Source organism: Gymnoscopelus microlampas (genome assembly GCF_963454915.1).
Source record: "Gymnoscopelus microlampas genome assembly, chromosome: 13".
Classification (NCBI taxonomy): Eukaryota; Metazoa; Chordata; class Actinopteri; order Myctophiformes; family Myctophidae; genus Gymnoscopelus; species Gymnoscopelus microlampas.
The window spans coordinates 34788126-34804422 of record NC_139950.1 but is presented as its reverse complement, the minus strand read 5'-3'; the positions used below and the strand labels follow the sequence as shown (position 1 = coordinate 34804422).

Below are 16297 nucleotides of genomic sequence, written 5' to 3'. Positions count from 1 at the left end.
TCTGTGTAACTGTGGTATAAGACTGAGTCTTGGCATTATTGAGTTTGTACCGTGTCATTCCCAGGCTGACCTAAAAGAGATGTTTACCTAAGGATGTGCTGTCTGTGTGGGTTAGCCCCTTGATGCTGATCTGTGTCTGTCCCCCATCCAGGGGTTACTAGTCTCCGTCCCTGCACGGACCAGGCTGCAATGTGGATTTTGCAGCAGATACATTATATAAGAAAAGGTATCAGTGGCACAGCCAGGCCTTTTACTCGACACCTAAAATACAATAGACTCTCATGTTTCATGTGGGTGTGTGTGGTTGTGCGTGCACGTACTGTGTGTGCTTTGTGAATTGAGATCAGGATTCATGTTTGCCTTTTATCCATACTCAGCAAAATGCAGGGCTCAGTTTTTACACCCTCAAATTCTCTTAAATGAACAGCCAACCAAAAGTACATCACATGTTTTGTGTACAGTCCACTGGTGTGGGCCCGGAGGCAACTGTCCCAGCTAGCCACTATGCCATTGACAATTCCCTGTCTAATTAAACCATTTTCAAAATCATGAGCGCTTATATCTCTTTTGATTTAATTAAAATAAGGTCTGCAGAGATTTGTTACTTCGTTAGATTTAGAGGGAGTTACTGAGAGAGGGAAAGCAGGTCCCCATGTCCAATGCCACAGTGAGTTTAGCTAACCAGCCACCGCACGCAATAATGCCGCCATTGCGCATTTCCTGGTATGACGAATGGGCATTATTACAAAATTGCGCATTAAACCAAGTCAGCAGTTAGCGTTGCTGCAGTCCCATTATGTTTAGAGAGCAGAGCGAACATCGGAGAGAAGAGACGAGGGAAGAAGAAGAAAAGAGGGGAGGGGCCAAGGAGGGGATCACGGCTCGCAAAAAAAGAGCCATGTAAAGGGAAAGAAGAAAAAAAGTAAACAAGGAAAATCAAAAGGAAGCTCGTCTGCCAGAAGCTGACAGAATAGAGGAAGGATGAAGGGAACGAGAGGGCGAGAAGGGTGGATGCCGAGAGAAATTGGGAGGGGGGGCTGGCGAGCAAGATAAAGAGAGGCAGAAGGAGCAGAGCCATAATTGGCAGCAGCCAGTGTATTTAACGCAGTGGAGAGATATGGGGATATGAGAGAGAGAGAGGGAGGTGGGACGGAGGAAGGTGTAAATCAGCGGTCAGGGGACAGTTTTACGTGCCCCTCAGAGGCCCCAACTATCCCATTAATGAGACAAGGGAAACCTTATCCACCTTCTTCTCTCTCTCCCCCTCTCTTTTTTTCTTTCTGCCATCGTGCACTTTCAGAGACATAAATCAATGACTTTTTAAGTATTCACTCTTACACTACTTGATGGATGGCAGCTGTACGATTTGTCTTCCTGGTGATTTGAAAACGTTTATAGTGTGAGGTGTAGTGTAAGATATCCATGGTCTAAGGAAGTGGTTCAGTGATGCACGGTGACGTGGTTAGTGAATGGTTTACTACATTTACCAAAATGGCACAAATACACCCCCCACTTCCTACAAATTGGCGAGGTCCCTACAACTACAAATCGGTTAGAGTAAACATCAGATGGTCTGTTTGTGTGTGTGTGTGTGTGTGTGTGTGTGTGTGTGTCTGTCTGTCTGTCTGTCTGTCTGTCTGTCTGTCTGTCTGTCTGTCTGTTTCGGTGTTCTTTCAGCCTATGGAGAGGTCATTGGGTTCATAGAGTTGAGCTGGGTCACTGAGGTCAAGGGATTCTGGAAAGTTTGGTTGATGATATAATGGCCGATCTTCAGTATGAAAAAATGTCCTCAGATGCGTTTGATGTTGTAGCTGTTCTGTCATTCTTTCGCCTCCTCAGTTTCCTTTAACCAAACCCACAGGCTTTTCTACTGTGGGTTCTCCTGGGACGTGGCTCCAATCAATACGATGCTCTCCCTCTCTCTCACTTGTTCGTTCTTTCTTTCTCTTCCTCTCATGTCTGAGTCAGTCCCATTGCCCACCTAAACAAGACCTCCTGGGATGCCTGGCACTCAAACAGACTTTCCTTCACAAAAGGAGGAGACAAACGAAACTGAGACAGGAGAGGTAACACAAGATAAGTAATCAAAAGAAAATAAGTCTCTCTCTAAGCCCTTCTCTCTCAATGTTCTTGTGGAAAACCTTTCTGTACAGGATGTCAAGCTGAGATGTAATACCCCCATTCACTTTGTATATGATGTCAGTACAATGCAGTGTAATGTTCACCACTGCAATCCCATTTTTTTGTGGCATCCTAAAGGGCAGTAGTAGGAAGTGTGCTGTGTTATGCCTCTCAGTCAGTCTGTGCAGGCTGTCTTTTGATTTAAAACAGCAGAAATGCTGACAGAGTTGCAGAGTGTGAGAGCCCCGGCAGAGGGCTGTGGTAGGATTCATTTGCTATAGAGTGCCAGATGGTTTCTTAACCACCACTTTATCTCAGTGCACAGCTGCGTCTGCTTCCACAAGCGTTCCCATGCCCCTGACTTTGAGCGCCTCTCAACTTCAGGCTGAATACCTACAGCATGAACAACGCTTCAACAACAAAACCACTCCTTTGTGCTGCTGTCACCTGTAGTATTCACTTCTAAAAGAAAATGTCGGCCTTTAATAAAGCCTTGAAGAGTTCTGTTACAGAATGAGAACTACTGTTTGAAATAAAAAAAGTGGCCCCACTGCGTTCTGTTGATTTAGCAGGTGCTTTTATTGAAATTAATCATCCTTAAATCTTTAATTGCAAAGTGATATCATACTGAGTGTGTGATTCAAGTCTAAAATCGCTTGTATTGCACAACTAGAAGCATACTAATCTCGCGTTACTTAAGTTACCAGACTGTTGCCTTCCACAATTTTTTCAAATGCTTCCGGCATACAGAGATTGTGGAATATTTGTCTGGCTACGCGAGACTAGAAGCATACTGAATGTCAATGTTGAAATGAAAACAATGCAGTACATCTAATTATAGTATCTCAAAACTGCCATCAATGCAGTATTTTGTATTTCTTTCTCAGTGTTTTCTGCACCTGCCATCATTTCATATTTCCAGGTAGAGGTGAAAATGTCCTTGCAAATGAACTTCAGATTTGGTATCTGACTTTGTTGTTACCACTGAGCAGAGCTTGGAGGGGTGGGCACAAGAGAAACAATTAGCAAGGTGGAGATCTGAGTGATAACATTCACAAACTCATCAAGGAACCTGGCAGAACAAACAACACAGCCACAAAGAAGTGTGTGTGTGTGTGTGTGTGTGTGTGTGTGTGTGTGTGTGTGTGTGTGTGTGTGTGTGTGTGTGTGTGTGTGTGTGTGTGTGTGTGTGTGTGTGTGTGTGTGTGTGTGTGTGTGTGTGTGTGTGTGTGTGTGTGTGTGTGTGTGTGTGTATCCACAAGTATAGTAAGAACCAGAAATTACAATTATTAATAGACTCCGATATAGGATTAGGCATTTAGCAGTTTTGATTGATTGAATATTGACAGAAATGTAAACAGCACGACTACAGTCAGACATTTGAGCTAAAAGGATAACACAAAAAAGTCCTGGAGACTTGTTTCCATTGTGGTCCTATGTATTCAATTAACATTAACATAGCATAAAAATAACACAAATACAATATCATCAACAAATAAACACTATATGTACAAAGTAGAAAAAAATAAATCAGAAAGAACTGTAGGCAGTGAATGCCATCACCTTTCTATGCGAAAAGTGAGTTTACCTCCCCTTTTGGCCTCCTGAAAGATGGATTTTCAGGCCTGTTTTGAAGGAAGTCAGTGATACAATTTTTTTTAAGGGATGGTGTCATGGCAGAAAGATAATTTACCCATGTTTGTTCTATAGGTGGGTGGTACTACCAGATGATCATTGTTGTCGCTCCCTCTAATATTGTGGGTGTCACTCACTTTAGGTCAGGGTGAGGGGTTAGGGTTAGTTGTTTCAGGGTGAAGGATAGGGATGATGGTTTTGATGTACCCACAAAGATGTGTGTGTGTGTGTGTGTGTGTGTGTGTGTGTGTGTGTGTGAAAGAGAGAGAGAAAGCCAGTGTCTCAGCTCTTCCACAGCAAGCTCTTCCTGTGTGCTCACACAGGAACATGTTGCTTGGCTTCTGTTTGTTGAACTAGACAATCCCTGAGGCTGTGTATGTGTGTGCGTGTGCCTACACATGTGTGGGTGTCAGTGAGCGTGTTCATGTGGAACTGATTTGTGTGCCCGTAGCATCAATGTGTGGCCAGATTATTTTGTTATGCACACACACACACACACACACACACACACACACACACACACACACACACACACACACACACACACACACACACACACACACACACACACACACACACACACACACACACACACACACACACACACACACATTCGTCTTACTATCCTTGATGAGACATCAAAAACATTTTTTCTTAAAACATGGTATCTTTACTTAACCTGCTGGCCCAACATAACCTTTATCTCAAAAGCCCTATGCCTCATGCCAAAACTAAACCTAACCTTAATGCTGACTTTCAACCGTAGTAACGCACACGCACGCACGCACGCACGCACGCACGCACGCACGCACGCACGCACGCACGCACGCACGCACGCACGCACGCACGCACGCACGCACGCACGCACGCACGCACACACACACACACACACACACACACACACACACACACACACACACACACACACACACACACACACACACACACACACACACACACACACACACACACACACACACACACACACACACACACTTGTTCCTTGCCGATGCTGTAGCTCTGAAAGTATCTCACTGCCCAATTCCCTTCCAATTCTGTTAAGTTATGTAACGGCACTTAAAGTAGCTGTCCACTTGTGACGGTGCTCAGGGTTGACTGTGCTTCCTGCGTTGCTCTCCATTGAGTAAGTGCTCTGCTAAAACTTGCTGTTGACTTAATACTGTACCTGCTGAGTGGAGCCCATTAGTTGGGAGTGGATCTCTTTATCATGTGCATCATGTCATGCACCAGGAATTAATTCAACCGATATGAAGTATTGTACTAGCCTGGTAAACCCTCCCTCCGGAAATTTCATTTCCATTTGATTCCAGGAGTGAGTCTGGCATGATTGCCCATTGTGGGAGTTACTAGCGGAATTACCAGCTAACCGAGCCTATCAGCGACAGTTGGCCAATCAGGTGGCGAGTACGAGTGAGCCCGAATGGGACCGAGTGCAGCCGACAAAAATGGAACGATCCGCCATTGTTTCTGTGGCCAGTTACACTTTTTACTTTCGTTTTTAAAGCGGTCTCAAACTTCTTTTTTGAGGCACTGAATTTACTTTTAAGATATCGTTTGGATAGAATTTAGTTGTTTAACTTCATATATGTGGTCAATTAATCATGACAGAGCCTATTTAAAAATACAAATTTAGAGAACCGGGAGGGGCGGGCAGTGCCACGCATCTATCCGAATTAGGCAACCTATTTTAGGCATGGCCGTCTCAAAAGTCCCGTTGCGTCACATTAGTCTGGAGGTCTGCTGATTGGCTGGAGGGGAACAACGGTCATTGGCTGAAGGGGTTGTCAGTCAACGGTATTACTCCCGCCCAACTCCAGCCCACAGCCAATATTGCAGAATGGGCGATCAGGCCAGACTCACTCCTGGAATCAAATGGAAATGAGATTTCTGGAGGGAGGGTTTACCAGGCTAGTATTGTACTACTACTAATTAGAAATGTAATGAAACGATCGGTTCTCTGGCTCAGTTATATACCCGACATTGGGTCCATTGATGTTCTTTATATTTTACTATATTGTCAACAAAATGTAAAGGAAGACATTTTTGGATGCATATTCTTTCCCCCCATTGCACACAATACACTAGATGTTACACAACATATAGATATTAATGCACAAAATATTCTTTATTAACCATTTAAGCTCTATAGATAGATAGATAGATGCTTTATTGTCCTTGCGGAAATTCATTTTTTACCAAGTAGCCATCAGGATACAAACAAATCACAAAACAAAAATACACAATACATAGACAGATCACACAATACATTGACAATGCTACACAGTTTCTCTCTTACAGAGTGGAAAATAGAAAAGGCTACCAGTCATATATATATGTTGTATTGTACTTCGTTGTATGACAAAATAGCAAAAATAGACAATCTCTGCGATGCGTTGAGAGCATGTACATCTGGAATATTATATATATATATATATATTAAAAAAAAAATCGTTTTCATGATTGTCATAGTTATCATTGTTGCCATGTGAAATGCTTTCACATGGCAAACTTAAAATGTAACTGGGCACTGCCAGTTTCACTTCACCTTCTTTCTCCTGTAGTCTATTCATAGTCAAGAGAATGGACGCCCTCCCGCCACACACACACACACACACACACACACACACACACACACACACACACACACACACACACACACACACACACACACACACACACACACACACACACACACACACACACAGCTGTACCTTCACTGTTATTTCCTGCTTTCCTTCCTGCTCAATTACCTCGCCTCTGACTCCCACATGCTTGGCCTGTTTCTCTGCTGAAAATCGTATAGCGGAGGACAGACAAAGCAGACCCAGCGATGCTGTTATGTCGTGTTTCGATCAATTACTCACCCCATGAACACTTGAATTCATGGAGATTGTTTAGTTTTTGTCGCATTCCTGATCCAATATTCCGACCCAACTTCCCAATTGGCGCATCCTACCCTCTGGTCCTCGCCGATATGCACGGCGAGTTTGAAGTCGGTCGGTCCCATATGTGGGCGTAGCGGTCAGATCGTCAGTTCTGGACAACGGGACCTCTATATATGGGCGTACTGGTCGGATTGGTGGTTCCGGCTCGACGCCGGGCACAGCACACCCCCGGGGTCGTCGACACGTTGGTGACACGCCCAGCAAGTTTGAATATTGAACGGTCGGACGTTTCTCGAGATACGTTAAATACAGACACATGGACAGAGATTTTGTGCATCTATTGTAAGATAGGAGGAAAATCTTAACAAGAGCAATACTACATGTAAAACATTCACTTATAACCTGGGCAGTAGAAGTCTAGCCTGGTAAACCCCCCTCCCTCCGGAAATCTAATTTGCATTTGATTTCAGGAAGGAATCTGGGATTGCACAGGGAGTAGAGCTGCCCGGTCGCTGTGTTTGCGAACCAATCAGCGGCTGCTAGGAGCGGGATCATCCAATCACCTGCCAAGTATCTTGAAAAAATTAAACGCTGTTTGTCATCGATTCTGCTACCGGAGTCTCAGATGGAAGTAGGCTGTGAAACAAAATGTGTGTCGCAAGCTTCTTCCATTTGACGGGTTAGTAGAAGTCCTCCCTGGATCACACTTGGAGGTTATAGATATCTGTCTGAGCATAGACACGAGATGGAGCATGGTGTAAAATTTAACCTCCACCTGGGGCGCTGATAGCCGAGTGGTTAAGGCGCATACCACATAGGCTTTGATGCCTGACAACGCGTGCCAGGTCTGGTTCCCGAGCCGATTTGCTGCATGTCACTCCCCGATTCTCTCCCAGTTCCTTGTCTCTCTCCACTGTAGCTGTTCAATAAAGCCCCCCCCCCCACAAAAAAAAAGGAAACCTCCACCTGATCCTTTCTTAACCACCCTAACCCTCTATACTTAGTAAAACGGACGTGAGTTGCAACTGTTCTTTCAAAAAAATAGCCAATCTACAAGCTCTCAATGCGTCATGATCTTGTAGATCGGCTAATTTTGGTACACGTTTCCCCCAGAATAGGGATGCTGGGATTCAAGTTGTTAAAGGGCAAGACCACTTTGGTAGAGGTTTGGGTTGTGTAGTTACCTTGCCATGATGTAACTCCAAAGGTGGGCAAGAAATAAAAAATAATTGCTCCATTGATTAGAAATTGATAATTCAAAATATGCTCCTCATTGACTTACATTGTACGGTAAAACAGCTCTCAAAGTCACTCTTTTAGCACATAAACGAACGCAAACAAAGTTGATTCAGACAATATAGAACATCACCAAACCCAGTACTGTTTTTTTTTTAAATAAAAATGTCAACTTCCTGTTGATTTTGCCATTTTTGATAAGTAGAAAACCTGGACTGGATCCGCGGATCCGGATCCAGATCTTCAAATAGTAAAATCAACAGGAAGTTAACATTTTTATTTAAAAAAAAAAACTGTACTGGGTTTGGTGATGCTCTAGTCTATATTGTCTGAATCAGCTATGTTTGGGTTAATTTATGTGCTAAAAGAGTGACTTTGAGAGCTGTTTTACCGTACAATGTAAGTCAATGAGGAGCATATTTTGAATTATCAATTTCTAATCAATGGAGCAATTATTTTTGATTTCTTGCCCACCTTTGGAGTTACATCATGGCAAGGTAACTACACAACCCAAACCTCTACCAAAGTGGTCTTACCCTTTAAGGAAAATCATGCAAAAGGGAGGAGCTACTACACTGTTAAATCATGAGTGTTAATTCAACTCTGAGAGGATGGATGGATGGATGGATGGATGGATGGATGGATGGGGGTTAAGTAGTAACACTGCCTTTGTCAAGACACAATGCAACCGAGGTTGTGGTCAGATTAAATGTAGATGTAAATGTTTTGAACACAGGAGAATGGAACGGAACTTGCGGAAGCAGTGCATTTCATTCTCTCATGTGTTATTTCTTTACTTGCATTTTCCTTTACCATCTATCCATGCCTTTGTGCATTTATTTCGCTGATACAACCCCCCCCTCATCTGCTCTGCTGACTGACTGACCCACATACAACTCACTGTTCCTGACTGTCCTTAGGGTGTGTGTGGGTGTGTGTGTGTATACACACAAGCTTGTGTCGTTTCTGTGTGGCCACAGCACATGTCTGCATATTTGTCTGTTTACTGCATGTCATCTGGTTCGTCTGCGCATGTTTATTTACATGCCTAGGTTTGTGTGTGTGTGTGTGTGTGTGTGTGTGTGTGTGTGTGTGTGTGTGTGTGTGTGTGTGTGTGTGTGTGTGTGTGTGTGTGTGTGTGTGTGTGTGTGTGTGTGTGTGTGTGTGTGTGTGTGTGTGTGTGTGTGTGTGTGTGTGTGTGTGTGTGTGTGTGCGTGCGTGCGTGCGTGCGTGCGTGCGCTGTCTGTACGCTACGTCTGCCTGCCTTGTCTCTCTGTTGTTGTCAGCCTCTCCCCAAAATGCATTGCTGTCTCCGGTGGGACCATCACAAGCAACAGCAAAGACAAAACAATGCTGCAGCCTCTCATTAACTCTGTTTGTCTTCTTGGGAGATTTCAAGATTCCATTTACAAATCCCAGAGGAATTGAATGTGCTCTATTATCTCTGAGATGAGGCTCCCTCTAGTGGAGGCCGCTCTCTCTGCAAGGCCTGTGTACTCTTTGTGGTTCCACAAGGGAATTCTAGAGCGGTGCGTGGCTCTCAACTCCGTTCCCCAGGGGACCCAGTGTGCTGCTGGTTTTCATTCTAACCATGCAATTACTGGACATGGGATCCCAGATGAACGCAATAGGACACTAGCAGAGTTGAGAATCAACCATTCCAGAGTAATCTCTCATGGTCTTTTTGCACAGAGAAAAAAATTTCTATGTTCTCTGAAGATGAACGATGATAAAGAGCGTCTAACAACATTTGTGGTCGCCACTCGTCGCGGAAATGACAGTGAGATTTGAACAGGTGTTGTGACATCCATTCAGCTATATCAATTCAGAGAGGCCGTCCGGGAAACAGGAGGTCCCCGGTTTACTTCCCAGGCCTGGAGCCTGTGTCCAAGTGTCCCTGAGCAAGATACCCATCGTCTAACTAACAAACTAACAAAGGGACTAACAAAGGTCTCGTTTTTCTATCTCTCCCTTGTCGTCAGACCTAAACACACAAGAATCAGTGTCAAACTTGAAATCCACCCAACAAAAACAAGAAAACACCAAAACTGCAGTCATAAGAGTAAAGATGCAAGACATGTTGATATGTAATGTGTGTAATTTAGGAATCATTTACAACAATACCCTGTGTCCTTTTAATTTCCTAGGTGTGAAACATTACTAAAGCCAGCCCTGTAGGGCCCTTTGGATCAGCCAGCTGGTTGTATCTTCATCTGGACTGGTGACTTCAAAGGGAGAGGAGAGGAGAGGAACCTGTCATTCTGTGCCACGATGGCTCTGCCCGACAAGCACAAAGTCAAGCGCCAGCGACTGGATAGGATCTGCGAAGGTAAGAAAGACGCCCTGACGCCGTCCTCTCTCACATCTGCTCTTCTACGTTCCCCTTGTAAAATCCTGAGTGTTAATTTGACTCTGAGTGTACACACGTTTGTACTCTCAGAGTTATAATATTTAGATCGGCTATTTTTGGTGAAGTGATTTGGTGAAAAAAGAGTGGACCAAGTAAGTACAGAGCCAATACAGGTCAAGTTGATTAAGTATGTAGCAAGAGGGTGTAAGTGCTAGTTAAGTTCCCAGTCTCCATTCAACTGAGAATAACTGTCCAAAATCTTAGTTTAAGTGGTTAAGCTATCAGCTATGCTAGTAATATGTGTGCCCGTGGGGCTGTATTCATGAGTGTGGTGAATCTCTGTGTGTGTATCTGTGTCAATCCCGCACATTTATGGCACCCTTTCCCTGGATCAAACATACTGTAAATAGGTTGCATTCCAGTAAATCCTGATGATGACTCCCAGGGTCACACAACTTGTTAAATCAGTGGTAGTGCGCACAGCACACACATCAGTGTGTTTGGCCAAGAATCTAACATTCAGCTTACGATCACTCGCTCAGGCCACACACACACACACACACACACACACACACACACACACACACACACACACACACACACACACACACACACACACACACACACACACACACACACACACACACACACACACACACACACACACACACACACACACACACACACAGGATGGCTTAAATCACACAAATAATTCCCAGTGGCTGCTCGCAGTTGTTGAAGGCTCACCAAGAGTTGCCGCTGGTGGATCACACTCTCATCCTCTTACACACAAGCACACCATGACTTCCAGCCCATTATATGCTCTCTCTTTACAGACACGTACACGCACACAAAAGTGCAGAAGTTGATTATTCTCATTGCACACATGAGCTTTTAGCGTTAGGAGTGACTCGGCCCATTGTCACGAGGTGTCACCCAACACAAGGCAGCACTTAAGCTGTCTAGACCCCTGCTGCAACTACAATGAAAAGCCAGTGGGAGATGTTCCATACACGTGTGTGTGTGTGTGTGTGTGTGTGTGTGTGTGTGTGTGTGTGTGTGTGTGTGTGTGTGTGTGTGTGTGTGTGTGTGTGTGTGTGTGTGTGTGTGTGTGTGTGTGTGTGTGTGTGTGTGTGTGTGCGTGCGTGCGCGCGCTTGTGTGTGTGTGTGTACGCTTGTGTGAAAGAGAGCCTAAATCTGTGCTGAGAGTCCAAGCTATTGCTTTGATGGCGATGTACGATGTCTAAGACAAAGAGAACAGTAGGGAAGGCAGGAGACAAGGAAGGCTGGCAGGACAAGAGAGATGGATGGATGGTGAGAGAGTTCCAGAGATGTTTGGGGGCTGTATGAGGGGTTTGATGTTTCCATATTTTGCCGCAGAGACGAAGCAGGGAGTTTATAATGAAGTGAAGTACTTTTCGCAGCGCTGGAATTGATTAGACTAGAGTCTTTGACTGTGTGTCTGTGTGTGTCCTTGCGCGAGAGGGAGAGAGGGAGAGCAAAAGAGTGAGTGGATGAAACAGATTTTATTTTCCATCTTTTACTAATTTTATTTTCTTATTTCGCTAGAGCCTGTGTGTGTGTGTGTGTGTGTGTGTGTGTGTGTGTGTGTGTGTGTGTGTGTGTGTGTGTGTGTGTGTGTGTGTGTGTGTGTGTGTGTGTGTGTGTGTGTGTGTGTGTGTGTGTGTGTGTGTGTGTGTGTGTGTGTGTGTGTGTGTGCGCGCGTGCGTACATGCGTGCGTGCGTGAACCCCAGTATACTCAAACCGTGCTCTTCTACGCATTACAAGCAGACTACTTAAAACCTTCTTTTATGGAGTGAATATTTTATCATTTCACTCACTTTTAAACTTTATTTTATCCTGTTTATGATCCCTACATTATTTTAATCAGCTGTTCCTTGTGTTGTTTCTATTTTAGATTTTTTTATCTGCTTTTATTTATCTGTATTGTTTTTATTCATGTCCTTCTGTGAAGCACTTTATAACCTTGTTAAGAAAAGTGCTATATAAATAAAGTTTATTATTATAGTCTTTTTTATTTTACGGTCTTCTCTTCCCCATACATCAACATTCTGTTCCATCCATCTGCCAGGGATAATCCCGTTGAGATTACAGAGACCTATAGCTGCTCTCTAAACGGAGCAGCGATCGTGTCACAGTCTCCCCTCGCATCCTCTGCACTGGAAATAAGAGCCACATGTGGCATCCTAACCTCTCCAAACCACTAACCCCTCCAGACTGGGAAAGGCTTTTCCATCTATTGTTTTTATGCAGAGAAAGAGAGGTTAAATGCCCGTTAGCCCATTAAAACCGGGAAAGCATCTATGTCATGTTAGATTTTCTTTGCGTTGGCTATTAGAAAATAGCAAATATTCAAGCTCTGCTATTCTGCTATTTTTTAACATTTTGAAAAATCTTGAAAGAACTACTGGCATTTGTAGATAGGCCTCAGTTCTTATAATGGGTTAGGGGCCAATGAATAATGTACAGTAAGCTTTATAAAATCACATATTCTGGTCGGAACAGTCCCACCACAGTTAAAACTTTTTCTAATGGACATTTTGCTCAAAGGCAGATGAGCCTCTCTGGCAAAGATAATGGGGGACTTTTCTGGTGAAGTTAGTCACTACTACAGTATTGGCTGCAAAACAAAACAAAACCAACAGTGGGTGATTCGTGTTGAGGAAGTGAAAAAATCTGAGGGCACTGAGTCATGTCGTCTTCATAGCAATGCTGAACCTCTTCAGCTGCAGAGAATGGGGTGTTTTTTTTTTCAGTACGAAGGGCGAGAATTTCTTTCCACCTGAAGATGCCACCCACTGCTGTTGTCCCTTTGCAAAGTGTTGGGACCCGAGCGTGAAATGGGAAATCAAATATGATGTTACTTTTGTGTGCAAAAATTGGCACAAAACACAAGGTCAGAGATGTGAAGATAATACATGTTTCTGCACAGTATTTCGTGTGTGTGTGAGAGAGAGAGAGAGAGAATCTTTCCCAGTCTCCATTCAACTGAGAATAACTATGTCAATCCAATATCTCATTGCGAATTGTGATGGGTGCTTAACTAAGCTGTGCCTGTGTGGTCTGAATTGAATTCTAAACGACTGCCATTTTGAAGTGTGCCTTGCTCAGCGCTGTCACAGCGGTCATGGGCTCATGGCCCTGGACTCGAGTATAGATTTTTTCACATGTCATTGGGCATAATACGATTTGCTGTTCTTCATTGTCAGGTTGTATTTTTAGGCCAAAAGGTAGACAAGTAGGGCTGCAACTATCCATTTTTATTTCATAACGATTATTATATCAATTACTTTTTAGATTAATCAAAATGGATATTTTGTTTCCATTTTTTATATAAATAAATCGTTGTGATTGTTTTTTATTTATTTTATAATCTACTAAATTGATTAGTCTGATAAACCACTTAAGCCCTATTGTATAGTTTGTTGTACAACAGTGTCGCACAAACATAGCAAGAATAGCCGATCCACAAGCTCGCAACGCGACACGTTGTGCTTGTAGAATGGCTATTTTCACAATTTTAACAATGTTTTGAAAGAAAAACAAAAAAATTAAATCCTCCCAAAATGTATTATTTTTCAAATAAATTATAGATTTTTTTATTTTTATTAAATTGAATTGTTTGAATAACTGCTGCAGTCCTGCTAAAAAGCCACAAAACCACATTCTGGTTGAATGGATGTCCTTTGAAAAGGTAAACTAGTCTTCATTGCTTCAGGTCTGAACACATGGCCACATGCATTCCTCTAGTAACCCCACATTTAACATTTTTGATTGGGACAAGAGAGGCACAATACAAGGCACAATCAGACCTTCTGTAATGTGTGATGAAGAGCCAGAGAGTAGGCAACTGCAATAAGGAGAGTGTGGCAAGCATCAGCTTCTCTCTCTCTCTTTCTCTCTCTCTCGATCTTTCTCGCTCCTTCTTTCCATATCCTGCCCTCTCTTCCACTTTCTCTCTATCTCTTTCCTCTCATCTCTCTCCCTCTTCTCCTTCTGTCTGCTCCATCTGTGTGCCCAGCATGCACTGACTTAGGCAGTGCCAGAAGCTGGTGCCACCGTCATTTAGCCAGAGCTAACTGAGTGATCTGGGCAGAGATGGGAGGTGAGTGGTTGTTGCTGCATTGTGAACCAGGTCGCTTGGACCGCCTGTTCCTGTGTTGATTATGATGTAAATCTGTGCTGCTGAGACGCAAACACTATAAATCTGTAGAGGGGATTCTTGGCGTATGAAGTTTAAAAAAAGATTGTTTCCCGAATTCCCGTTCATCAAGTGTTCATCAACATGGTGTGTTTTGCTACTTAATCTTTTCATCCTCTGACAAAGCCATCCTTAGAGCGATCTCGTTCATCATGCCTGTAAATGCACTTTAGCTGGATATGCTTGCATCTAGCCTGCACATAACTGCTCAGGGGGGCTGTATAGGTTAGCAGGAGGGGAACCGTGAGGGTTTTCTGATGTCATACTCTCTGGTGGAGAGGAACCTCATATCCTGGGCGTCGCAACGCAGACCCCATCTCCCAATCCCATGATCCCTCCACCATCTCTACTTCCCTCCTTTCTTAGCCCAGCCCTCCCTAACCTTTCCACAGCAGCCCACCCCAACCTCTGGCATCCAGTTGTGGTATGAAGTCATCAGAGCGGTCTCTGGATCTTGCGGCCCCCCTGGGTGTGTTCCAGGCCCCTCGCCAAAACCCACGGCCCCTTTATGGGCTTCTCGGAGAGGCTGGGTGGGGCGTATGGAGGAGTAGGGGTTGAGGAGGGGAAAGGTTTGATAGGAAATGGGTATGTGGATGAAGTGTTTTCATGTAGAAAGGAGAAGGTAAATAACAGGAGTGATGCCTCCCTCCATACAATTCCGTCCTGCTCTAACAGAGTGTCCGTAATGAGTCACAGAGTGTCAAACTGGCGTGCAAGTGTGTGTGCTTCTCTGTCCATAGAAATGTGCTCATTATTTGTGTGCCTTTTTAACACAAATAATGCATAATTTCCCCTTTCCTTTTAAAAACATACAGTACAGGCAGCTCCTGTCCTGTCTGCATTCGATTTCTTTTTTCTACGCTGGCGTGGGAGTGCTGCTTTAGCTGCGGTGGTGGATGAATCTTGGAAATTATTTCCTGGACGGGTAAAAAAAATAAGGGAATTTCAAAGTGAAATCTTCCGCTCCAACAACAGAGCATTATAATGACCTGTGGCCTGACTCCAGACGGGTGGGTCGGCGCTGGGGTGATGGGATCTAATGGAAAGAGATGGGCTGTGGTTTTGAAGCATGGCTGAAAATTGACAGGGTTGACTGTGAGGAAATAGTTTCCATTGGTTCCTGAGTGGTGTTTCTCAATCAGTGGGTTGGCACCCAGAACTGGGTTTCAAGGTTATATTTTTCTGACAGTGTCACAGACAAAAGGCACTTCAATAGAGGAACTATTTCTGTATATTTCTGTATGGGGAAAAAAAAGAAATTGCAGCCCTTTTCATGTTAAATTCCAAGCGAGCCCGGCTTTGTTCTTATGATTTCTGTTCTTACAGTTTGGCTCCAAGAAGCGGAGGATGCGCATTATTTGTTCTTTGAAATTCCCAAAACATGCCATGTGATTGTTATTTAGATAACTAACTGCTTCAACACCCTCATCCTCCTTTGTCTAGTCCATCCAGTCCCTGTAGAGATCCGTTCAGAGAAGAATAATCTCATTGGAATCACATAACAGCCCACCATGTACATTATGTCTGTGTGTAGTGTGCATTACAATGCATCTGACAGCCATATTCTGCACAGCGGACAGGCATTGTAATTCCGTTTCCAGTTAGTGCCTGCTGCCCTGAGCTCATGCATAAGTCAATATGTGTTTAACATTCAAATCAGGCCTTGAGTATTAGGCGCGCTGGACTACGGGAGGCGGTTGTTTTTATTTCTGTTGCGGCATGGTGTTCCTCAGTAGTTAGCATGTCATTTATTCATGTATGCATGTCAGAACAAGGCTATGGCTTCGGTGGTGCTTTGCATGTCTGGGGGAAAAAGGACATTAGCA

General features: G+C 43.9%; 1 protein-coding gene across 2 annotated transcripts in view; it reads left to right on the top strand.

The window, feature by feature from the left end:
- The window catches only part of LOC311058280 (C-terminal-binding protein 2), a 90195-nt gene that overhangs the window by 15982 nt on the left and 57916 nt on the right, over nucleotides 1-16297 (top strand). For both annotated transcript variants that reach the window (XM_084075678.1, XM_084075680.1), the window contains exon 2: nucleotides 10046-10227. In XM_084075678.1, the coding sequence (XP_083931804.1) occupies nucleotides 10170-10227 (58 nt within the window). In that variant the 5' untranslated portion in view covers nucleotides 10046-10169. The remainder of the gene's footprint in view (nucleotides 1-10045; nucleotides 10228-16297) is intronic.